We start from the raw sequence: 27,648 nt of genomic DNA, 5'->3' as shown, positions 1-27,648 counted from the left end.
TCATGTTCTTACTGAATTGAGTAATGGTCCTGATTCTGATGGTCATATTACAAGTTCACAACTTACTAATGATGTAGCGACAGCCAACATAGGTGAAAGCAATGATAGCAATGTGAATGTACTAGCTCAGGATAGTAATTTGTATCCTAACATTATTGTTAATAAGACTGTGCACAGTAAACCTTGTGTGTGCTTGGACAGAATAGTTAGACCTAAAACTAACTTGATGAACAATACCTCTCAGAGGGGGCCTATTAGTATTTCACAAACCAACATAAGTGTTGCACCCCATCCTCCTCTTCCTCTACCCATCAGGATAGACAAAGACTTCAGGTGGAGCAGGTCTGTGAGCCGAGGCCGCCAGAAGCGCAAACTATTAGGAGACAGAAACACAGGCCAAACCCTGAAGAAAATGTGGGCAAGTACAGGGAATCACTAGTTTTGAATATTTCCTCTCATGAACTATCGTTAGAAGAAGAACAAATCTTAAATAAAGAACTAACTTTTATCCCCTACTAGTGAAAGCAAACCATCTGATACAGTTTTGGACCTTAAGGTCTTTTGTAGAAACATCATGCGAAAGCGCTTACCTTTTGTTCGCTTTCATAATAAAGACGTTTTTAATTGAACAGAAGGAGTTTGCCTGGTTACCTCATTGCCATTGTTTGCTTTTACCACTGATTTTTTATTTACTGGCCACGAGGTATTTATCCCTTGGTGTACGGACCTTTCTTGTTTATTTGTTGATCCCAAGTATTTAAACTCATCCACCTTCATCAACTCTACTCCCTGCATCCTCCCCATTCCTCTATCCTCCCTCTCATTCAAACGCATATATTTCGTCTTAGTCCTATAATTATATTATATTATGTCTTAGACAGTATATTATATTATGTCTTAGACAGTATCTAGTGGAATTTCTTTCTGAGAATGGTTCAATACCTTTGGTTTTGATGCATTTAAAGTAGAAGGGAAGAAAGGTGGAAGCTAAGGTGGTGGTGAGAGAGGTTTTGGAGGAGAGTATATGACTGGTTGGAAGTGAAGGAGGGCTTGCAGAATTTACGAAGAAAGTCAGATGGGGTGAAGTGTCCTTGAGTACAGGTTACAGTGTTTTGGAGAGTGTTACCGTTTGCATACCTATGACCAGTGAGGAGGTTCACCTCTTGATAGAACTGTTGTGGTGTACAGAAGGGAGTGTTGTTTGGTACCTATGTCGGCTGACCTTGTGCCTTCTAAAAGACTGTTTAATGGCTCCCTATAGCCTGTTGCTTTTGTCCAATATGCTTATTATTAACGTGCTCACTTGCTAGGGTGTGATATGTGCTGCTGTGTAACCTTTTGCTCATTTGCTGCCTGCAGTTCTACTGTCTATTAGTAATTACTACTTTGTGTTTGGGTTCTCTTCCCTATTGTTATCCATCCAAAAACCATTATGCCCAGGCTTTTCTCGACATAATCAACTCCATATCCCACAGCAAATAGCTAGTCTCCCTACTAGAAGCCCACTTCTTCAAGACCTAGCTTTAACTTCCTTACTCTCTGCTCAGCTCCACAAGTATTCCCCCTCCCTAGTTAATTAGATCATTTAGCATTCTCCTTCAAGACTAGTAAACTAGCTACACTCAGGGACTTCAACAAAACGGCAAAACACAAACCAGGACCCCAAATGCAGATACTCCAAAAACTGAAGGTACTGAAGACACCAGCAAGTCAGTAAAAACTTTTTTTGAACATGTATTGATAATGAGCTAACAAGATAAGTGCTTTCGTCAGTCTATAACCAAGACTTCATCAGGCTCTCTCTGATGAAGTCTTGGTTACAGACTGACAAAAGCACTTAATCTTGTTGGCTCATCAATAACTTTTCAAAAAAAATTTTACTGGCTTGCTGGTGTCTTCAATACCTTCAGTTTTTGGATCGTCTGCACTTCAACAAAACTGACATTAAGTTTTACTGACTGTTTTGCAAAATATAAATGGTCCAGTTTCCTTGATATTCCAGCCCTAACCAAGGAATTATATGGCCTACTAAATCATCACATGTAGAGATAACTGCCTCATTCTTTCACAAGTAAAACAATACATACAGGAAATGTTCAATCAGGTGGGATAACAGTATATCTACATCCTGGTGCTTTCCTGCTTATAAAGCAAAATGTAACTACATTAGTAAAGAATTCAAATGTAGTATGACAAAAACACAAAGGCTGCATAACAACACAGGACAGCCATGAGCACTAAGCACAACAATAAGGCTTTTTTAGCTTTCTATTTAAAATATGTAATAATCCCATGCTGTGCACTGAATTCACTGTATATTATGCTACCACACTGTCCTGGATGCACAGCTAGCAGCTTGGCTACGAAATGCAATTCTAATTTCTCTCCACCTACTATGGAATTAGCCTCCGCCAATACATACCAGCTCAGGCTAACCCCCCCCCCCCCATTATCAGTATTGATGAAATCACAACTACCTTATCTAAAAACACCTCAATGGATCCATGGAATAAGCCAGGTTGCTTACTGGTAAACAAAGTACTCCTAAAAATATTCACTCAAATTCTCTCCACAACACATGTACCTGAAGAATGGAGAAACACTCCTTGTGGGCATTTCTGATCTGGGTAACAATAGGCCCATCAGTTTTATTAACTTTACCTATAATGCCAAAGAACAAATTAATAAGGACATATTGTGTTTGCTGTTTTGAAAAATGCTAAATCACAGCCTTAGAAGGCTAACTTGGAGCTTGCCACCCAAATAACACATGTCATATACGGTGACCCCAAACAAACAGTCCAAGTTTGAATTCCAGATTTGATGAAATACAGAACATCCTTTGTGATGGTATAACATTTCCTCTTAAAAGGAGCATCAAATCTCACACTGCCATCTACTATAATTCCAAAATTTGGCCACAGGAATGATGTTTTGGTTTATTGTATGGTATTTGTGGTATTTGTTATTCTCTTGACCAAAATGTAGACTTTTACATTTGCTTAATTAAAAAAAACATGCTGTTGCAAATCTCAGTGAATTTATGAAGGACATCTGCAAAAGTTTGCAGTGTTGTATGTTCAATGAGATTTCTGACAACCATATTGATGTATTATTACCTTGAATAGTGTTAATCCACTAAACCCCAATATTAATCATCTTCCTCAGAAAAAATGTCCCCAACAATACATCAGATCAACAGAAAGTACAGTTGTGTATGATCTTACCATAACAGTAGATGTCCTACTTCTCAGTGTTGCAGTATTCTTGACTCTTGGGCTATCCTGCCATAGATAGCCTAACATCTGGCTAGTATACCAAAGCCTTCACCTGTCAGATATATGTCCCATGTGCAAGGTGTAAGGTACATATGTGACATACATATGCCTAATCCTTCACAACTGACATTGCCCTGGATGACCGGAGCAACCTCAGAGAAAGCAATAACATGCACATCCAAGAAGGGATACAGAAGGAGATCAGGATGGAAGAGGGACCCCCTTGGAGGCCAGAAGTAGGGCAACAGAAAATAATTGGGGGCAGGAGGGAGGGACAGAATACTGCAACAGTGAGAAGTAGGACATCTACTTTTATGGAAATATCTTACACACCTGTACTATGTCCTTCCTTATCAGTGCTGCAGCATTCTTTACTCTTGGGAGAGTACAAAAGCTAATGGAAACTACAGGAAGAGGAAGGCAGAGAAGAGCCCGCCCCAAACCCTGGAAATGACATCCAACTTGTAATATATTCTGGCAGAATGAGCACAAACAGAAGAAGAAGAAAGCTGCTTGCCATGAAATAATAAAAACAAATGGCTTTAGAAATCCAGAAGGAGATGGTTTGTTTAGATACTGGTCAATCCTAATCACCTGGCCTGAAAGGAAACAAAAAAGTTGCTCAAATTTCCTAATGAACTTTATTGTACCCAGTAATATCTGAGGTGTCTATTATATATATCCAAATTGTGTAGTACCCTCTCTCTAGAAGTCTGTGGAGAAAGAAAAAAGGAAGTGGAGATGATTGGACTAATTCAAGAACAAATCATTAACCACCTTGGGCACAAAAGAAGGACAGGTACAGAGAGACACTCTGTCCTTGTGAAAAAATGAGAAATAAGAACTGTTCTGACAGCTTGCAGTTCAGAGAATCTCTTGGCAGAAGTAAGAGCCACCAACAATACAGTCCTCCAAGTGCAATGCTGCAGAGAGGAGGAAAAGGCAAGCTTAAAAAGGGGACTGAATCAATTTTTCCAAGAAAAAAATTATGATCTCAAAAAGGTGGCTTAATATGAAGGATACCCTTCAGAAATTGTTTGAATTCAAAACTAAACTTCAAAGGCAGACTCAGAGGCAGACAGTTAAAATGGCTGACAAATGACTTGACAAATAATATGCCAAACCAGCACTGAGTAACTCACACAAACAAGAAAGGACCATAGGGACCCCCACAGAAAAAAGGTCCAAGTTGTGCTTCAGACACCAAATAATACAAATCTCTTTCTTTTAGTCACATAGGATTTTCTAGTAGTGGGTCTTCTGGCCTCCTGCAAAACCCAAAGCACTTCCTCAGAAAATTTGTGCCTGAAAGGAATCAAAACCCTATTATTCAAAGTGTCAGTCAAAATGAGGACAAGTGATGATGAATGAGATAGTCCATGTCCTGTGTGAGAGGATCCATCCTGTGAAGTAATTTGTGATGATTGCCCCTGGCCATGTGAAACAGAAAGGGGAACCAGTACTGTCTGGGCCAAAAGGGAGTCAGCAGTAAGATTTTTGGGTGTGTCCCACATGATCTTGTGGGAGACCCTGGGAATAGAAGAACATGTGGATAGGCATACAGAAACATCCTCTTCCAAGAGAAAGACATGGCATCCACTTTCCAAGCAAGAGGACTTGGCACTCTGGAACTGAACTGGGGAAGTTACCTGTTCAGAGGGGAGGCAAAAAGATCTACCTGAGGAATACCCTATCAATGTGCAATGGCCAGAAACCCCTCTTTGTGAAGCATCCATTCTTGATGACTTTTCCTGAACCTGCTAAGAGTCTGGCACTAGATTGTGTCCTAAACCGCCTAAAGAACCGGGTGATGGTGGACTGCAAAATCCCAATCGTGAAGAGCTAGCCTGCAAAGAAGGTAAGATTTTGTGCCCCCTTGCTTGTTGATGAACCACATGACTGTGGTATAGTCTGTAAAAAATCTTTACAGAACCTAGAACCCAAGCGGAGTGAAAGGCCTGTACAGCTGGGAGTAGAATCCTCATCTCTTTGATACTGATACGGTGTGCCATCTGTTGATGGGAACAAAGACCTTGGACTTTCAGGTTATTGGATGAAGCTCTCCAACCATGATCAGAAGCATTCGTGTACAGGTCCTAAGAGGAGGAACCTGAAAAAGCAAACCTAGATTTAGGAAAATCTGATGAGTCCACCAGCAGACCTGGAGCTTGAGACAAGGCAACAGAGGGACCAGATATTGCAAAGGATTGCAGTGTTTGAGCCAAACAGCCTTGAGATATTACTGAGACTTCCTTATGTTGAGTTTGGCAAGAAGAACCTTAGGAATGCTCAAAGAAATTACCTTGCATAAAGGACTGGAAGAAGAGACTGGAAATAAGCAGTCAGAGAGGTAAAGCAGAGAACTGATAATGAGGGAAGAAACATAAAAACTACCTGAAGACAGGGTGAATAAGGGATATGGCTGCAAGTGCTTTTAAAATCCTGAGATATCAGGAAAGCTTGAGGAAGTATAAGAGGGAAAATTGTCTGAAGAGAAAACATTCTGAAGGCAGGAACGCTGGGAAAGTTGTTGAGAAAAGACAGGACTAGAATGGGCCTCCACGATCCCTCCTTCCTGGGAAACAGAAACATTCTGGAATAAAGTGTGCTGTTCGCAAAGTGTAGCTCATCAGGCAAAGGACAGAACTGAACAAGCAAAGTTAATACAGGAAATTGTGCAACAGTATGCAATTCTAGAAGGGCCTCTTACAGAAAACACAAATTTTTGTTGCCAAATTTTTGGGAGTCACTGTCACTGATACTACATTATCCCATAGTGTGAGGCCATTACTGAAGTAGCCTAATACCTGGTGGAGGGTGTTAAGTTTTTGGCCGCCTAATTTTAAACTTGCATGATCTTTGTGATTATGAAGACCTGAAAGTGCACTGCGCTGTCTACCACATTTCAAAGATAACACATTCACAAACTGCAGCAACAGTTATGCATGGTCATCTTCTCAACCAACTTGTCAGACTCCCAACTACATTGTCTAAGTTAATGGAAAGCACCAATTCTTCTAGATAATCTTTTCTTATCTTCCGACTCAGATCTAACAAGCTACAACAGAAAACAACCAAAGGTCATCAAGCATTAAAACAGCTGCAGTCATCCAGAGCCAGTTTTGTAAGCCAGAAAACCATCCATCTAAATTTGGATTTGTAGTTAGCAGGACATTTCCCTGTGGGGAAAACTGGCCGGAGATATATGACTGATTTGCAGTTCAGCTCTAGATGCACAAATGGCTGTAGAAAATTCAATGTAGACACACAGACTCATGCAGTGCCTTGTCAGCAGCTGAAATAACCATGTGTGGGTAAGAAATAGTGCCCATGGAGCACCAGAACCATGACCATGGTATGTAATGTCCTACAACCTATAAGCCTGAATCCCATCCATCTTCCCTGGAAACATGTGACCACACTATTTTAAATGACAAGCAGCCATCAGGATATGTAATGGTCCTTCTTCCTTCACATTCCTGAGTGTGCAGACACTAAAAATTAAATAGTGAAAGGGACTTTAATATTCAAAAATGTAAATTCCAAACAGACATACCGGTCAATATAACAGTGATACACTGAGTATTCTTCATACCAACTAGAATAGCAGCTGCAGTGAAATACAGATCAATGAAAAATAACCACCACCATTTCTTTTCTGCATCACGAACACACAAAACTCAGACATGCTTTTCATTTAAAAACATAATCCCTCTGATAACTAACATAGTCAGTATTAAATAAACATAATTTTTAGTTTGTATACCAAAGTGAGCTCATCCCTCCAGTTAATTGACAACCAGCACATAAAATAATGTCACAAGGAAAGAGGCAGCAACTTCATTAAGTTGGTGGAGGTTGCAAGTCTTCTTACATCCAAGGGAACAGACATGCTCAATATGTTGGCAAGTCATACCCAGAATCGTGCAGCAGAGAAGACAGACATACAGGCAAGGAATGATTTAATCACAGTGGCATTATTTTAAACCAGTAAGACATTCCTTTTTTATATAATGCCACTGTATATTAGGAATACTTCATGGGATGATTGTGAGTAAATTATTGTTTACACACAATGAAAATGGAGTCCATACATTGGTTTGCTGGGCTGCATATTCAAGATAAATCTCTGTTTACCTCACTATGGACAAACTATGTATGATCCACTCCATGTCAAGATACACTGTAAAATATGCCATATGAACATAAAAATACCATACACTATCAGTACCAAAGCAGAAAGTATCTAGTATTCTACTGGAGTACAGCAATCCACTACCAAGCCTACCTGAGATGGGGTAAACTAGTCAATGAAATGTCTGAAAGTGATGTGTTAAATTGGTACTTACCAAGTTCAGCTTTTATCTTCAGGAGGTCAAAATCATGAGAGTTCTAATAAGAACAAATAATGTTAAGAGTTAGTATAAAAATATGCTTGTGAGTCACTTGTAACAAAATAAAACATTCAAGTCAAGTATTCAAAAAATTACAAGAGACTACCAATATATAGCAGGTAACACAAAAGTAAACAAACATATCTACAGGTATATACACATGCCAGTACTACATGGCAAACTAATGTAAGAACATGTTTTTGAAAGGCCACAGATACCTTAGCAACAACTGTCACAACAGTAAGGACAAATTTCTTCCAGGTCAATGTGCATCATAAATGATATTTTTTACGTTACTTAGGGCTATAACTTACCATTTCCCTACCAATAAAAGAACCCCCATTCTGTTATCATACAGCATTGTGAACTTCCATACCCCAAACAGCAAATTACTTTCTGATGCTTTTTTCACATAGCAGTGCTGACTCTGTCTAATAGTAGTACAGGGGGCAGTCCTGGGGTAAACCTTCCGTTTCCCATCCATATATCTAAGTTGCACTTGAATATGGACAGGGATGAACTTTCTTTTATGTAGATAAGGAGTCTGTTCCACAGCAGGGTACCTGCTATGAGATATACCTGTCCCTCCAAACCATTCTGTTTTTTAAACATCTTTATTAAATTATCACGTACGGCGTAAGTGAAAACAAACAAACATTTTCACATTTTTCCATTTAAATACAGTATACATCACATATACTTTCATTGCTACTATCATCCGTCCAGCATTACAACAAATTGTAATTTCTGTCTTCCCTTTATCCTCACTCCGCATCCTAATATAGATTATGATGCATGTATTGTTCCCACAATTTCCATTTACTTTTATGTAACTTGATCCTTCCCTTTTTTAAATATCCTTCTTTTGGTTATTTTACCTCTTTTATAATATTCAATACCTCAAATACAGTTGGTGTAGACTTTAATTTCCATTTTCTAGTAATTGCTTTTTTGGCAGCCAACAGAATTAATCTAAATAAGGCCTTACTATGTCTAGGCAGTTCAGATCCTGTATCCCAGCTCTAAAGAATCATTTCCTTATTTACAGTCATTTGCTCACCCAATATTTCTGATACAGTACTTTGTAGGGAACCTTTAAAATCTGCCAAGTCATTACACTCACAACAAAACACATGCTCCCAGTTACTTTTTTCTTCTCCAACAGACATCCAACATTTGCCATCTACCTGAAGAAAAATTCTTTGAAGTCTGTTTGGGGTATAAAAATTCCTATGCAAACATTTCCAAGCAAAGATCCTAAACCTTCTGGACTTGGCTGCATACTTGGGAGCCATACATATGGTCTTTCCATTTTTTTTTCTTGTAAACTGATTTTCTAGTTTCTCTGCCCAATCTTTTCTAAACTCTTCTTATTGATTATTCTAATCATGTAATATTTTATATGCTCTACCAATTATCCCTTTCTTTCTCAGCTGCTTCTGTTCTAGATTTAACTAAAAACTCTACCAGAGCAGATCTTTCACTTAAAATCCCCCTATCTCTTTCTCTTTGCATGTACTCCAAGATCAAACCCTGGTAGGGAAGGCAGACTCTAGCCTGCAATCCAAATGTCTTTTTGGGCTCACCCCACTCTATTATTGCTCCTGCTTGAGTTATTTGCTCCCAATATCTTGGTTTCTTTGCCAGGTTTCTCCAGTAAATTCCAGCCCACTCTTGCCTATTTTCTATATGCCTACTTGCAGTCATCCCTACTGGCAAAATCTCCTTGCGCCATTCTCATACTGGCTTAGTTTTTAGAATACTTTTTGCTATTTTGTGAATATAATATTATGTATAATATTACGTATGGTTATTATTCTCCTAAAGGATCTACATCCAAACTCCCACTCTGTCTCTATGTCTTGAACTGCCCCCTTGCTTCATCATCATCCTTTTCCATTTTGAATAATTATAACATTCTGCTTCTGTTATGTATATGAGCCTTAGCTGTGTAGCTCTAAAATATCCCTTTAAATCAGGTAAAACTAAACCATCTTGCTCTGTTGGAAGGATCAACGTATCCATCTCAACTCTTGCCCTCTTTCCCCCCCCAAATAAATTTCTTCAATTCTTTACCAATTATTGTCCACAACTTCTTCTTGGGTTGATAAAAGTATGCCTGACCTGTATACAAGATCAAAGGCACTAAATATTTTCACTGCTTGTATCCTACTATCCATATCTATAAATAAGAGTTTCCAGTTTCTCAATTTTATTATCTTTTGTTTAATCTTTTCCCAAATATCCTTAGCTGCCATAACAAAAGCCTTTTTTAATTCATACTACTACTTATCTTGTCCCCATAAATATGGATAGAGCTGAACCAATCTGTGTGGGGATATATAATGTATGGCTATAGTCTTTATCTTCATTAATTGTCTATCCTGAAAATGCTTGAAACTGTCTGAAAATGTTCCACAATACATAAATGTTTTCTGGATTTATCAGATAGAAAATAATATTATCTGCAAATAAAGTCAAACTTTCTTGATTACCATACTAATTATATCCTTGTATTTCTGAATCTCTTATTTTCTTTGCCAATGGCTCTAAATATACAGCAAACAACAAAGGAGAAAGAGGACACCCCTGCCCATGTCCAAATGCCACTTTTCTGAGAGGATCCCTCCAACTTCATTACTTGCTTCTGATCATGTGTATATCCTTCAAATTAACCTTATTATTGCATCAGGGAATGCAAATGCTTCCAATGCCCTACTCATAAAATCCCAGCTTACTCTGTCAAATGCTCTCTCTTCACCATGACTCACCAACAACAGAGGTATTTTCTTAAATTCTGCTTTTATATGAATCACCATTGCACTATTAATGTTGTCAAATATTTGCCTCCCCTCCACAAAACTACACTGATCCATATCTAGCAATTTTTGGCAATACCTTTGCCATTATTTTAGCTAGTGTACACAAACACTTTATAATTGTGGTTTAACACTGAAATGGGTCTATATGGAGCAGAGTCTGAAGGGTCTTTTCCATCTTTAGGTAAGACAGTCACCGCAGCTTTCTTCCAAGATGATGCTTCCCCTCCTTTTAAAACACTGTTTTAAAAAAATTCTATATCTTTATCACTTTCTTCCCTCCTAATTTTCGAACTTCTACAGGAATATCTTTTCCTGAAGAATTTCCTGAAAATTGGTTATATATTACTGTTTTCATCTCATCACCTCCAATCTTAGCTGTTGGTTTTTGAGCCTCATCTACCTCTAACACTGGCATAACTAAGCCCTCCATATATAGTTCCATTTGTGCTCTTTCTTGATTTTCACATTTCTCTGCTTTATACAAATTTTCATAACATTTCTTGAATATTTCTAAAACCTCTACAGTATCGCTGGTTATTTTTCTTGTTATAAAGTCCAAAAGTATGGTGACAACCCTTTCAATGTTCTGTTGCCTAAGTCATTGTGTTAAAAAGTGTTATCAAAAATAACTGCTTAACTGCAGTCTTTCTAAACTCATGCATATTTATCCAGATACTTCCCCATTTTCTCTTTAGCACTCTGCAATTACTTCTCTTGTTCTGTGAGATTACCCTTATTCTGAAATACTTTAACATTTGTCAGCCCCTCTAAGCAATTTCTATTACTTCTTAACCATATTTCTCTCTCTTATATTGACCCTATCATTTAAATTTTATCCCAGCCATTGGCTCTAATGTCTGAAGATATTTCTACTTTCCCTAACTCTCAAATAATGTCTACTACCCATTCCTTAAAAATCCTATCTTTTTAACAGGCAGATGGAAAAGTGCCAGTGTCTTATTTTTATTTCATTACCATGCACTATTACCTTAATTTTTATTGGTGACTGATCAGAAATAGTTATTGAATGAGTGTCAAAAACTTTCATTTAAATACACATGTTCCTGTGAAATATAATTTCTATCTTGGGGAATAATGTGTAAATTCTGTCAAAGTTCCTACTACTGAAGTCACATGTTCCATACCAAATATTTTTATAAATGTCTTCAGAAATCTACCCTGTTTTTGTTACATTGTCCGTTCTAGGTCCCTCTGATACATCCGCACTACTGCAAATCAAATTTCAGTCCCAACCTATAAATAAGACTCCCTTCAGAAAGGTGGTTACTTTCAAAATTTTCTTAAGCTCCATAACAGCAGTTTTTGGTGGAATATAAATATATGCCATTGTAATCCTCCTCCCTTGCTAATCGCCCCTGATTACCACAAATCTACTATTTTTGTCTTTTTCACCTCATCTATTACTATTGAAGCCCCTCTGGCAATTAGTATAATTACTTTCTTTTTCCTCTGTCCCTGATATTCGGCTGAACATCCATTCTGAAATCCTCTCTATCAAATTCACAAGCTCATTTCTTTCCAAACTTGTGTCGCCTGTAGCGTGCTCTCTGCACTCTGCATTTCTTAATATAATTCAGTACTCTTTCCTTTTTATCTACACCTATAAGGTCATTCACATTCCAGGATATGGACAGCATAGCCATCATGAGGAAAAGCTATTGCTCCCACCTTTTATATACACTTATCTTTGAAAGTGTATTTCCAGCTTTTGTGTTACACGCATATGCGCTAATGTTTGGCAGGCTGATATTTTGTACAGTTTCTTGTCATTTCCATTTGAACCTATGTCCTATTTTCAAGACTTGTTTTAATGAAAACCCTCAAACAAAAAATTAAATACAAAACACCCTCATCCCTTATTAACTTGGAACAAACACAAAAAAGTATGTACATCTTCAAAACATGAAGTTTAACTCTCCAGAAGGGAACAGTTTCACCAAATTAACAGATGCATGTACAAGCATTATCTAACCTAAAATTAAGGTTACCCATGCTTAAGCATATGCTTCAACCTGTGCTCCCACTTACACGGACTGCTGTCCCCTCCCAGATATAAAACAGCCTGCATGCCTACAAAAAAATATCAACTTTCATCCCCAAGAAAAGTTGACTGGCTATCTTTAAATAAAACCAAATCTGTACACTGCTCTATTAACTTCATGGAAGTATTAAGGCTGCTTGTGAGGTTGCTATATCTTATTCACTTCCCATAATTTCAAACTTATTTTTTCAGTAAACTGCTGGCCACTCTACCTTTACATTTTGCATTTCCCTCAGCAAAGAATACTTAGAATTCTCAAGATTAACTGCTTTAACTTACAGACAGCCCTGGTCTACATGAAAATGTACTCAGCAAGGAGTCCTTGTAAATTTCACTCAGAAAAGAATGCACAGCTGCCCTCAGCAGCAGACATTTCAACTCCACTGGACATTTGCCAGTGGAAAGCAAACAAGGTAATGTCTTTGAAGTTGCAAGAAGCTTAGCTTTTTCATGGCTTTCATCATCTTGTCTTATTTTTACAGTCTGCTTGCTTATAAAAACACCCGTATACAGCTTATGCCAAAAGTAGCAATCTAGATACTCACTTGTAAAAAAAAAAAAAAAAAAAGAGAAAATATGCCAATTCTACATTTAATATAATCCGTGCACTTTTATACCCCCATTCCATTAACCCAAGATATGAACATTAAACTTGCTTTTGTCCAGCCTTTTTTCTCTTATAGTGAAAAAGTTATATTTCTTATAACTAAAAAGTACCTGTTCACTTTAATCCTTAACACACAACAGTCACTAAAAAGACTGCTCCCACATTTAAAATACCCCTGACTACACAAAACTGTTTTACTGTATCATAACATGGACTTTATATCATGAAATGTTTTATACAAACACTAAGAACAAAAATCGTTTTACTTACAAGTTAGTTTTCTCCCATTTTAGTGTCCTTCTAAACATTAATGATATAAAATGAGGTAAATGCTTTTCAGTCCACTCACAAGTTTAACAAAGCCAACAAAAGTGCAGCGTTTTTCATCCAATTTTTTCTGCAAAACAATATTTCACAAATGTGATAAGATGCTTGATTATAGTCTTCCAGTTATTCGCTAATTTCAGAACTGTTGGTCTCTTTCCTATTCATGTCCATCTCCTAACAACAGACTCTGGTTAACTCCAAGGTATTGCTGATTCCTCTAGTCAACACCTGCACTTTTTCTGTATTTCAAGCATTTTCCATTAGAACACTGGAAAATATTTCACTGGCAAAGTTTCTCTATGAGCCCTATCATCAAGGAAGGAGAAGCAGAGTCCCCTCCCGTTTGCTGATTCACTTTTTGTTGGATAAACATTTTTCATTTCCTCCTTATCAGTTCTGCAACAAAAAAAAAATGTGTTCCTCCAGGAAAAAAAAAAACTGACGACAGCTGGATACAGTAGCTTTAATCTCACACCTGCCTCTTGGCATTCCCAGAGTGCTGGGATAAATGTGCTTCTCTTTTGCCTGGTGAACAGTTATGCTTTGTTGTCTCCAATTTTTAATACTTTGCTCTTCTGCCACAAATTTGACAGGATCAACTCTTTTTGCTGGTATGATTGCATTCTTACCAGTATAGGTCTTGGTTGCTTTCTCATGGCCAGATTTGGAGCATACACTTGATGCCCTTTCAATCAGCAAATTCTGCTGTGGAAAACCAGTCCAGTTGTTTATTTGTGCTTTCATAAAATTAATAGAGTCTGTTCCTTTCAGTTTCTCTGGCAGAGCAGAAAATCTCAGATTTTCTCTGCAAACTCTGTCTTCTAACTCTATTTTCTTAAAAAGTTATTTTTGTGAAATCTTATATTCAGCCAGCTTTTCCTTGTGTCAACCTCTGCTTTTGCACTTTTATTAGGTCATCTGAGTGGCTACTTTAAGCTTGTTGTATTTTTCCAGCCTTTTGCTGTATATATTCCTTTAATGTTTCATTTGTTTTAATCACATCTGAGTAAAATTTATTTTTTCTCTAAATTACTAGAAGCCATCTCTTGAACCAAAGCTGAAGCTTCAACTGCTTTATCCTGAACAGCTGCAAAATCCTTCCTTCCCAGACAGTGTTTTCTCTTTACCTTTTCCTGTTGATTTTCTGTCAGTTTTTCCAAATTTTGTCTTTGCTGTCATCTAGGTAGACTGTTTACTACCCCATAACTGGATTTTTACCAAAAACAAAACAAAATATTTTCAATGGCATTCCTTTTTCTCAGTTTCTGTTTTCACAGTGGAAGAGCTGAACTTACCCTGTTGATCAGTGTGCAGCTGTCTTGAAAGTCTTCTCCAAACCATTCTCTTGACATTGCAGAAGAGTTTTAGATTACTAGACAAAGTACTGTTGATGCCTTGTGACTTACTGATGTGCAGTAAATCCATCAATAATGGGTCAGAGAATTTCTTGTATGCCAGGCACAGGTCACCTCTTGGCAATCTGTGGAATACAGAGCATACTGACAGGGCTTTGAGTTGGCCCATGTAGGACATGGTGTTCAGGCCTTGTATCCTTTTAATACAGTATCTCTGTGGGTATTCCAGTTGTTGCATGTGTCTGAACAGATGTATGGCAAAGGAGGCACTATATTCAATGACTGGCCTAATTAGGGCAGAGTAAAGGGAGACAATGACATCCCTAGATCTAAATACAATCCTTTTGTTTATAAGCTTTGTAATATAGAAGGACTTTCTTATAACAATAGACATATGTTTGTCAAACAACTGAGTCAAGTATTAGGGGCGCATAGTCAATGTGGTAGTTCCCTGGGTAGATAACTTCCCAAACTATACAATAATGCATTGTTTGGCATTTAATTTCAGTCCATGATTTTTGTACCAGTTACTTATTTGAGACAAACCTTCCTGAAGGATGGCTAAGTCATTTGGGGATGTAATGACTGCTCCTAGCTGCAATCATCTGCAAACCTAGCCAGAACCCTTTGGTATTGGCTTTCATGTCAAAAGAGCAGATGCCAAACAGGAGAGGTCCCAGCATAGAACCCTGGGGGACTCCACTGGTGACTGGTCTTTTGTGCAGGTAACTTCGTCTATTTTGATTTTCTGCATTCTATCGGTGAGCTAGCTGGCAATCCAGTGGGTGACATAGGGTTTTATACTCAGTTTATTTAGCCTTTCTACTATGCATGAGTGGAGAATTGTGTCAAAAAGCTTTGGCCAGCTTGAGGTATGTGGTATGGAGTGTTTTGCTTTCATCCTTTGCTTTGGTGACCTTTTTAAGCATTTCTTTTTGTGAAATCACTTTGTGTACAACATGGGAACAGTGTTCCATCCATCCACAATCCATTTTTCCCATTTTTGCACATGGGGTCAGGATGTCACTTCAACAGTGTTGTTGCCTGAATTATCAAATATCTTCAGATAATTATTTTCTTCATGTAATGTTAGCCCTATGATGATGTCCAAGTTAAATAACACCAATTTAGATGGGAGGCCTGCAAAGGACAGCTCAAATAAGTCTAAATAAAGCACTGCACTTAGAACATCTGATGGTTAATAAAACTAAATTATGCAATGTAATACACATCAAGTATAAAGAAGTGAAGAGAAATGGGGACAATCAATATAGATGAAGAGAAAATCAGAGAGAGAGAAAAGTGAGAGTGTGCAGTAATGTGAAAAAATTATGAAATGAAGGTGGAAGTACACTAAAGGGGAATTAGAAGTTAGGCAAAGGGGTGTGCTCACAGAGTGTGTTTAATACATCATACAATGATTCTGAGATTTGAGGGAATGGACAAATTTGACAAAAACAGGAATTTGCATTAGTTTACCAAATACCACCACACTCAATCTCAACGGGTCTTAATGCTAGAGACCGAGTTACTGTGAAAAGAAGTACAAGACAGTTCCCTAGTTTATCAGCTATTACAGAAAACTTACTTTACTATCTTAGGACTTCCAGTAAGTGGAAGTCTGAATATCACAGATATCTGTCAGATGACTACTATATAAGGACATCTGAAAGGGCATCACTTGCCAAATGCATGATACTGAAGTTCTGGGCTAGAACTACTGAAAACTTTCCAAAGTACCATGCTGCATTTAATGTGGTGAATGCCGTGTTATAACTCTGGAAATTGTCAGTATTTTCTGCCAAAAGGTAGTCCTTAATTATTTTTCAGTTACTTGATTTATCCAGTTTAGGGTAATTTAGGCAGCCATGGCCTATAGAGCAGGTCAGAGAAATTAACATGGCTAGGGCAGCAGTCTTCTGCATGACATGTGTGAGCGTATATACACACACACACAAACACACATGTCCAGAAGCACTTTGGATGTTCATCAATTCACCTACATTTCTTTGGTACGTGTGAGGAAACTGGAGCATCCAGCAAAATGTCACACGGCGACAGAAGGGATGTGCCGACTCTGCATAGAAGGTACTTTAGCTGAGAACATGTTGTGAGGCAAGAATGCTAATGCTTTTCCACTGTGTCATTTTTCACACTCAGAAGGGCAGGGATTTCATTCCTGCTATGCAAACTTTCTGCAATATAACTGTACATTCAGGCACACAAAGACAAGAAGAGGCATCAGAAAATACACATGTTATCAATCAGGTGAACTTTCTTTCTTAAACAATAACTACAATGACAAAAAAGGAAACAAGAGGCATAGAAACCTTTGTTTCTCTTGGTAGGTCACATTCAAGCCATACTGACCTAATGTATTCAAGATAATCAAGAACTGCCTCAACCACGCTCATTTTTCAAAGTACTTTATGGTGGAAATAACAGACGTATATTTCTCATATGTTTGTCTACTTCCTGTTTAACAGTATCAAATCTACTGACTAAATTGGTGTTTTGTGAAAGCCTGTAATTACTCTTTCACTAAACTTGTACATTTTCATGTGGGAGTTATACACCTAGTTGAAGATCGGCTTGGTAGTCCTTGGTCTATCATAGCAGGCTGTGTGAGCTAGCCAATAGTCCGAAGAGATTCTAGCTCTTTCCTTGAGATATAGTGACTTCAAAAGTGATTATAATTAATGGGGTTTAAGCCTGGCTTTGTGGCAGGCAAGAAAAAAAATGACAGTGGCCCAAATGACCTCAGATTAAGCTCAGGTGAAGGATAAGGTGGACAGAGGAAGGTGAGAATAAAAAGCTGACACCAGCCCAGCCATGGCTCCTAGTTGGCTAACTACAATCATGCAAGAAAAGGCTTGCTTAACATCAAAAATGTCCAAAGACGGGGACAGGCTTAGAGATTCCGAACTGGTGATAACAGCTCTTTCGAGTGTGAGAGTAGAAACAGAACACACTCAAAAAGAGGGTGTAAAATGCCCCCTCAGTGACAAGGGTATTCAAGTCAACCAAAGATTAGGGGTTAAGGTCTCACTCTGAAACACACTCAGCCACCTACACGGCTGCCTGTATTACCACTCACGTTGGTTCTCACACTCATACTGAGGATAACCCAGCACAATGGAAGGAACAGGTCAAGAATAATACACAGAGGTTTGATAGAGAAAAAAACCTAGAAATATACAGAGGTGCAGAGAGTTTCCCAGTCTCGCATGTCTGAAATGCTTCGAGGGAGGTGAAACCCTATAAAAAGTAGCAAGTTAGTGATAATTTTTCAGACATTCTGTTTCACTGGGTTAGGATTTTGAAAGATCTAGATATTTTCTTTAACTTTTTCCCCTGCTGCCTGAAAGACATAAGCACCATCCTAATCAATGGACCTATGCGGTCTCTGCCAAGTGGGTAAATTAGCTGGAACAGACAGTCATTTATTTTCTTCAAGCTGCTTCTGAGAAGAAGCATTTGGACTTGATGGGCTTATCTTAAAGTACAATAAATAATAAGAGTTTGAACTAATTAGTATTTTGGAAGAGAGCTTCAATTTAGTCATTTCTGGATAAGCTTGATGATGGCTGATTTCCATTTAGAAGAAAACGACCTAAGACAGAAGAAGCAGCTTAGTTTGGCTGTGATGGGCAAACCTTTAGCAAGGGAAGGGAAGCTGAACTCTCCTGCTTTGGTATAATTAGAGACATGCCACAAAAAAAATCTTGCTATCCAAATACATGACCATAAGCCTTTTAGACTTTTTCTGTTTTCATTTTGCTTAATCTCCTCCCACATTTTCAGCTGCCACAACAGAGTCTTTTTTAATATTCTATTTTTGTCAGGACCCCACAGTTACTGATGCCACTGAACTCACTCATGTCTAAGCACAATATTTTCCACCATTACCTCAGCTTCATCTTTTCTGTATCCTGTGTCTGCACCTGCTTCAAAATATTCTACAGCACAGGAATATCCATGTCTGTGTCCGTCAAACAGAATATCATCATCTGAAAACAAGGTAATCTTCTCTTAAGTGGAAAAGGGATGTTTAGAAAAGGATTAGAACAAATTACACTGAAAAAATGGGAATTGTGGGAACAATACATGCAGAGGAGGAACAAGGTTTAAAAGAAAGTAGGATTTGAATGAGGTATGTGATGGTTGACTGACAATGACTGGATAGATAAGTGATGTATAATATTTGCAACTAAAATTATACATCACAAACCATATTAACATAATGTTTTCAACTAAAATTATGTCAATATGTTTTTATTGGGTTCCTATTACCTAATCGAACTTCCAGAAGGTCGAACACCAGAAGTTCGAACCTGGAAGTTTGAAAGGTGAAAATGTCGAAGCCGCGGAAGTCCGAATTCTTTCCCAGGGAAAGAATTCGGTTGGATGTTTCTGTGGCTTTGACATTTTCTCCACTGTGGTGCGAAGGTTACAGAACGGGTTAAGGCAAGTGGGTGTGACTGTGATGGACATTGGGGATAGGGTGCAGGTAAGTGTGTGACTGTGACGGATGTTGGGGTTAGGGTGCAGGTAAGGTAAGTGTGCGATAGTGACGGACGTTAGGGTTAGGGTGCGGGTAAGGTAAGTGTGAGATAGTGACGGACTTCAGGGTGAGGGTGTGGGTAAGGTTAAGTGTGCGATAGTGACGGACCTTAGGGTTTGGGTTAAGGTTAGTGCATAGGTAGTTGTGTATGTAAGGTTTAGTGTAGGTTTATAAGGTTTCGGGTGTGCTTGTGTTGTGTGTGTGTTTTTCGGAACAGCGAATTTTTTCCCAGGGAAAAAATTCGCTGTTCTGATGTTTCAGTGTTATTACATTTCGATCTTCCAAGTTTGAACATCTGGTGTTTGACCTTCTGGAATTTCGATAATGTAATATGAACCCTTTTTTATTTATATAAATGTATGACTGCCGATGTCATACATGATAATTTAATTAAGATGTTTTTTGTTTAAAAAAATGTTATCTTCTCTTCATTTCCATGTTAGTTGTATCACTGGGTTTGCAAATCCCTTATTTTTTCTTGTTAAAGTCTCGACATACAAGGCAGATAATAGAGTGGAAAGAGGATATCCTTGCTTGTTTCCCTTACAAAAACTCAATTTCCCTAATAGTACCCCTCCTTTCTTTATTTTCCCTCTGATCCTTCATATGTTCTATTATTAACTCTACTATTTAATAAAAAAATGCAAATGCTGATATTACTCTATCCATAAATCCCAACAGACTCTGTCAAATACTTTCTTCTGTGCCTATGCTCACCAACAAAAATGGCACTTTATGTTCTAATCCCTCTAATGGTCACTGCTCTTTTAATACTGTTAAATTTCTGTCTCCAAAAAAACACACATCCAAGTCTATCAATTTTGCTAGTCTCTTAGCTAATGCAGATATAAACACTTGATAATCATGACTTAAAAAGTTAATTGATCAAAACAATGTCAGGTTTGTAGGATTTTTGCCCTCTTTTGGCAGTACTGCTAATACTAACTTCCCTCTTTCAAAACATTATTAAACACCTTCTAATTCATTACCAGTTTCTTCTCTCTCAACAGCCACGCTTCTATAAGAATGCTAACTATTCCCAGGGATTTCTACTGTGGGTTGACTATACTTCACAGTTTGTTTTTTTATTTCTTTTCTATCAGTTCTGGCTGCCAGCAATTCAGTGTCTTCTTCCTCTGGCATTAGAAGGTCTATATCATAAGCATGAAACGGCTGAAAAGCGAACACGTAATGAGCGACACACTTATTGATTCACATTTAAGCGATTCAATGAATATGTCATAAGACAAGGAGGTAGTTGGTTAACTATACAGTGTTGCCCTTTTCTTCACTGTAATGTGATCTCGGAGTTGGTATATTTAGTTTGGGGGCTGTGGGTGGCACAGCTCCCCATGTTGGGGGTGTGGGGGGCTAAGCTCCCCATCTGATTCGGGTTTCTAACTTTTTTTTTGCAAACGGCCGTGTGAATATTTTTGCTAGGAAAAAATTCGAGGACATAGCCGTTTGCTGTTTACAGCATTCGCGTTTTATGTGTCGAAGTATATGTTGTCGCATACATGATCTTTCGTGCTTATGATATAGACCCGGCATTAGCAAATCTGAATCTTTTATACATATTTCCTGTTGAACTTTATCTTGATTTCTCCATTCCTCAGCCTTATATAAATGCTCATAAAATTTCTGAAATATTTCCATGATCTCCTTGGATGTCTCATCATTGCTTTCCTTGTCATAGGGTCCCTGACTTTTACTACTGCCATTTCTACTTTCTATTGCCTTAGTCATGCTAACTATATCTGCCTTTTGAGATTACGGTCAAAACTAGCTGCTTATAAGCAATTTTTCTAAACTTTAGTATAGTATCTATGTGCACACTTATTTTCCCAGGCACTCTACAACTTTTCCTCCTCCTGAAAGATTTCCTTATTTATTGTGCAGTGAATTTACTTTTGCCAAGCCTTATAAATAGTTCACGTTTCCTTTTTCCCCATATTTACTTCTCCTTCTTACTATATTTTTGAAATCCGTTTTCAACTAGTTATATGTGATTAGCTAACCCTTTAGTAGCAGCTCCTGAATTGTAACCATTGCTCAGTCCTTAAGTTCTCTCTCGAACAAAAATGCTGGAACGTGCCAGACTATCTCCTCTACTTTATTATCCTCCATCTGTATACTAATCCTCATAGGTACATGGTCAGATACAATTATTGGAAGAATCTCAGTAATTTCATGCTCATGTAATATACAGATTCTACCCAACTTAGCCCATTTGCCATATCTTTGGAAATAAGTTCTACTTCAGCTCCTGCTACTGAAACAATATATTCCATACCAAATACTTTCATATACTTCTTTAAAAATCTGCCATTTCTACAACCTCCTTTCTATGTCACTCTGATAAATCCTCTCTACTACAAATCAAATTCCAGTCATCAACCATAGTAAAAATTCCTTGTTGAAAAATGTATTTTCCTCCAAATCCTTCTCAGCGTGAGTACCTTCATCTTAGGGGAAATATAAATACAAGCCAAAGTACATCTCCTTCCCTTCCAATAACCACTCATTGCCATAATCTTTTTTTTTCTACTTCCAACATTATTAGTGACCTTCTTTCTATAAATACAACTACTCCCTTTTTACTTTGCCTCTGATATTCTACAGATTATCTCACCCTTGAGCGCTTACCTTCTCAGGTTTATATGTTCATTCTTGTCAGTGTGTCTTTGTAGAATTATTTCTACTCTACAATTATTCATACAAGTAATCACTTTTCATGTTTTATCTATCCCAGGAAGACATTTGTTGCATAGGATTTTCCTTCTATTGCAATCAGTGTAACACTCTCTACCAATATAATTATTCCCCTTTCTTTGCCCCTGATATTCTAAATATCCATCCTGAAGCCCTTGCTTTAACAAGCTGACATGTTCATTCCAGACCAAGTAACTATCCTGCAGCATTGTTATTTCTACCCTACCTTTGTTAATTATTACCCTTTACCTTTTAACTGTCCTAGTAATCCATGATAAATTATAGGTTTCCGGACTATGGAAGATATTTAACAAGAGCCAGCATTCTTATAAAGGAACAAATTAGTACAATAGGCACAGAAGGAAAGAGCATCACCACAGATTTAATAGCAATCATCTCTATAAATTCAAGCAACCAACTTTAAATGTGTTTACAAGAGTAAGGAATCATATATGCTAATTTTAAAACAGCTTTTCGTAGCACAAGAAAGATTTCTGCAATAAAATGAGTCTGCATGTATGTCATAATGCCTGCTATTTATGCACATTACTTTTCTTATTTCAGACTGCCCACAATGCCTCCTGTTTATGCACATTACATTTCTATTTCAGACTATTGATTTCTTCACCAAATCCATCTTAGTTTACTAAGCCAACTGTGAGAATAAAGTGTAAGCATTAAATATTTAATTCACACCACTGTGACTTTGATTTAATACAGCAAGTGACTGAAGTGTATAAATTACAGTCCTGATCACATAATGATGCGCTAACAGCATGAACTTTCACCTGAGCGATGATGGGGTAAACATAACCCTGCTAACTGAAACCTACTCACAGCTGAAATGTGAAGACTGTGGAAATATAAATAGGACTGTTGAGAAATTCTGTCCAATAATGCATTTTTAATTAATATTTTAATTTCTAACATAATGATGGTCTGCAGTACCACTCCTGATTACCTAATTTAAAAGAAAACTAAGAACATAATCTAGAACACAAAGGTAACTTCTTTGCTACAGGTAGAAAAAAAAATCAGTCCATAATGCACAATAAGTGTTCTCTTTTTAATGAGCTGTACGTTAATAAAAATATTACATTATTATATCTCCAACTCCTAACTACCTGGGAAGCAGAACTGCTTGGTGTGTGTGTGTGTGTGTGTGTGTGTGTGTGTGTGTGTGTGTGTATATATGATGCGTGGAAATGTATCTACGTTTTTATACATATATATATAAATAAATGTAGATACATCTCCACACACACACACACACACACATATATATATATATATATATATATATATATATATATATATATATATATATATATATATAAATGTGTGTATCATTTATTTACTTGCATGTCTAAGATCATCACCATACAATTAAAAAACAAAATATACAACACTGTAAAGCTTGGTGTGTAAAAAAATAAATAAAGGAAGAGCAATACTGCAGAAGACAGTCTAAATGTTCATTTTTGAAGGAGTGGGGGAGGGGTAATGAAATCATAAACTGTGATAATATTACTGTGATTAAAATTTGTGAGACTACAGCATCAAAGGCAGTACCCAATAACACAAGTGGCCAGACTGGTAAACATGAATACATAACATTATCAGGATCAATGTCTGAGTCAGCTTCTGTACTTCCAAACAGACTGGACAGAGGCCATTAGAGAATACGCAACTTTAGTTCCATCATTTGAGTGTGAGGACAGGGACTGACGGTCATGGCAACTGGAGAGATGCAGAAACTTCCTTTTACTGTGCCTTGTAATGGTGCTCTATCCAAAATGAGTTGGTTGTCTAACTACATCGACTAATGATCAACTATACACAGATGGACAAGATTACGTTCAACTACAATTAAGCATTCATTAAATAAACACAATATGAACGATGTAAACAGTTGTAACAAGAACGGTTATTTTAAGAAAGCGCATGCTTTTTATGTAAAGCAGAACGACTCCTGCTCGATTCAGTTCATACAGCCAATTATGGAATTAAGTGGTGTTTAAGAGAGAGGGCTGTAGCACTAGCAAATCGCAGAAGATGGCATCTTGTAGAGGTGGAATGGCTGCCTGGAACATCAGTTCTGGCTGTTGTGCTCCACTAAAGAATTGCTGTGAACTATTCTGGGAAGACCCGACTATCTTCCTGTGAAAGATCCAGATGAAGAGAAAATGCAGGAGAGTGTCTGTTTGCAATGAAATTAATTATGATTTTCTTGCCAATTCAGAAATAAATTACTGGATGATTTTGAAACTAATTGTTGCCCTGTTTGTGGGGGCTCTATAACTTAAAAAAAAAAGTAATCTGCATTTTTCCTTTTTGTTCAGAAAGGAGTTTTTACTACAACTGGTTGGGCAGAAAAAAAAAGTCAGTACCACTGCGTTTTGTTTTATCATGGAATAAAAACTGCACATTTATGATAATCATTGGAGCTCTCATGCAGTACCACCACACTGATTTAGTGTGCAGGCATTCAGATGCAATTTTCACTGCAAAAGTACTGATGTTTACTTTTCACTGCCTGCACAAAGTCGAACTGCTTGGGCACATTTTCTGCATCTGAAGAGAAAGCATTCCTGTGCAGCTGTGAACTTGCTAGTCCTATGCTGTGTACAGTGGTACTCTAAGTGGACTGCACCTAGTTTCTGCCCAAATACTAAGAATGCTGCAGTCAAACAACTCTTGCAAACCAAAGCTGCTGACACTGTAGGTATGGTGGTCTCTATGTCCTTAGCTGATTTCAGGCACCAATCAATTCTGCAGTTTTTGATGGCCTCATAGTCCAAGGGGGCCCCAAATCCAGCAATAGTTTTATTTTTATATATTACATGTGTCAAACCATCAAAAGTTACTGCAGCAATCGTGTCCTTAATAAACCAAGTAGGTAATAACTGGCAGGATGAAGAATCATAAATACCGGTAACAGTTCTTTAAAATTAAAAGATATCTGTAGTGTAGTAAGTGTTTTGTTAAGCAGCAGGCTTCATAATTTCATTAAATGTTTAATCACTGACATAGTGCCCTTGATTTAGTTAAATCCTGCTTATGGTCTTTCTCTCCACTTAAATCGTCATAGTTAGGGTTACACACCTGAGATATCTGCTGCTGTGCCCCCCCCATTAATCTTTGACTCTACAGGGACCCTGCAAAAGCTACTATTTGTTAGAGGGAAAAAAACATTCATTCTCCAATTACATGCTTTATCCTAAACAGGGTAGTGATATGACCCTATTAAGATAAAGTCAGTTAAGTAAATTAATACGAGCCAGGTAAGCCACAATACATCAGCAGCCCAAAGCAACCAGTCTTAGTGTTTACCTGATATTTTAAGAACAGATTTTCCCAATCTTCAGGAATGGCTTTTCTCTTTCAGAGAGTTTTATAAATACTATCAAGACACCAGATATTAAAACTCTCAACTTCTTTGCTCAAAACTTATGAGCAAAGCCAAAAATAATGTCAGAATAAATTACTGTGATAATTATTTTTTCACTTTCCTCACAATCACACACATAAGTGATAGCTGGGGCGGGGGCGTAGAAGTGAGGAGGTATGTTTTGCATATGTATGACAGCATTCACGAACTATATACCTGTGGCCAGCTGATCCTCTGATTTCATCACAATCTTACACCACAGGGGTGCATAAACAGATACTGTATTTTCTTGGGGGAAAAGGATAGGGAGGCAGGCAGTATCCTCACATAGGATTCATATAGCCACTCAAACATTTGTCTTATTCATTTTAATAAGGGCTACAATTTTGTCAACTTTGAAAATTAGACCTTTGGTACACACACTGAAATTCTTTCCCTACTCATGACTTTCCTTCAGACTACCACTGAACTGAAAGGTTGGAAAATGCCCTGAAATGCATGTCAGAATTTATAACACTATTGCCTCTGGGGGCCACTCCGGCATAAGTGAAATATTTCTTACACAGTTATAACTAACCTGTCTTAGAAATGTAAGCTGTGTTGAAAAGCTATAAGGAAAGGAAAGTTGAACAGCACCACTTCATTTCTTTCCTTAATCATATAATTTTTGATTAAGCCATCTTTGGTTGAAACGGTTGAAAAAAAAAAAAATAAACTGCATTTCAGAGCATATAAAAATCCATATCTTCATGCAAAATTCTAAGAGTAAGGCAAAATATGACAAAATGGAAGAAAAAAAGTAATGTGCATGAAGTGGACAGCCATGGATGGGAGGGACAACAGAGAGGAGCACTGCAGGGTGTGTGCGCATGTGTAGTGGGAAACAGTAGGCAGTGGGGGGGGGGGGGTGTACCATGGAGTTCTTCATCTAGAGCACCAGTTCACTTAAGGCCAGCCCTGTATACATGGCTGTTGTAGTAATGTAACATCATGGCAAATAAATGCTAGTCACTGTGAATGTCCCTTTGTGTTAGCCTACTGTGGTACATGTAAGAGCATTGTAGCTACAGTTCAGTGTTTGTGCACTGCTCCTATAACTCTGCAGCATGAGCTAAAAGGTTGCTTAGGAGTGGCGGCAGTGACAAGGTGATACTTAGAATGGAAGTGTCCAGGGACCCCCCCCCCAACATGACACTTGTAGGAGTCCCCAAAGTGACACCATCGGTATTGTCTATGCCAATGATGGCGAACCTTTTGGGCTTGGTGTGTCAAAAATTCAGAAAATGCCCTAACATGACTCTAGTGCCCCCCCCCCCCCACACACACACACAAAACAATTCTTTACATAGCAATAAGTAAACTAGAAAAAAGCTGGTATTTACACTTACTAAATAATGCAAATACATCACTATAAAATAGACAAGGTGGGGTAGAGCAGGATGACCAGGTTATACATGCAGGGGTGGCAACAAAAGTAAGCTGCTTCTGCCCGTTATATGTCATGACTAAGGTGGGAACTTGTGGCTGTAAACAAGGATTGCTATCACATTATAGTCTGCTTTTTTTCTAAGTGGAAAACGTTGTGTTTTATTTATGGCAACTCCACCAAACTAGACAAAAAGAAGGAAAGAAAACTTCAGTTATGTAACTTTTCAGTTCACTTTAAGAAGAAAGCAAGGACAGTAAGAGAAACATGGAAGCCAACATATCTAATAATACACGGAGTAGAAATAAAGCAGCCCGAGTCAAAGACAGTAGCAAAGTGCATAAAAGAAAATGTCAGTAGATACATCTCGTGTGTCACGGTTGGTAATGAATGCAATGCAAAAAACATACGACAACAGTTGAGAAGATAGTAGGTACAAAGCATATGTCACTGCCCTGTACATAACCACTGATGATACAAATGAATCCTACATAATACTTGAAATGCTGTGTCACTTGAAATATCCACTTACTATATAACGCTATGAAGGAAGTAGTCATAAACGGAAATAAAATATGAGCTAAAAATCTAGATATTCTGTAAAAATCTGAACAGTTGAGAGCTATACCTTCTCTCTACTTGGAATGGGGTCTATATTACCATATTGAATGGTAAAAATGTCGAACACTCACATGAGCGAAAACGTATAA

At 37.7% G+C, this 27,648-nt stretch overlaps 1 protein-coding gene across 3 annotated transcripts in view; it reads right to left on the bottom strand.

The window, feature by feature from the left end:
* Nucleotides 1-27,648, bottom strand: part of ZNF277 (zinc finger protein 277) — a 708,300-nt gene that overhangs the window by 164,167 nt on the left and 516,485 nt on the right. For all 3 annotated transcript variants that reach the window (XM_044088678.1, XM_044088676.1, XM_044088677.1), the window contains one exon: nt 7,628-7,670. In XM_044088678.1, coding sequence (XP_043944613.1) covers nt 7,628-7,670 — 43 coding nt within the window. The remainder of the gene's footprint in view (nt 1-7,627; nt 7,671-27,648) is intronic.

Source organism: Protopterus annectens, chromosome 11.part0, assembly GCF_019279795.1.
Source record: "Protopterus annectens isolate FY-2018-M chromosome 11.part0, PAN1.0, whole genome shotgun sequence".
Taxonomy (NCBI): domain Eukaryota; kingdom Metazoa; phylum Chordata; order Ceratodontiformes; family Protopteridae; genus Protopterus; species Protopterus annectens.
The sequence above is the reverse complement of the archived record's forward strand: the minus strand, read 5'-3'. Positions and strand labels throughout refer to the sequence as shown.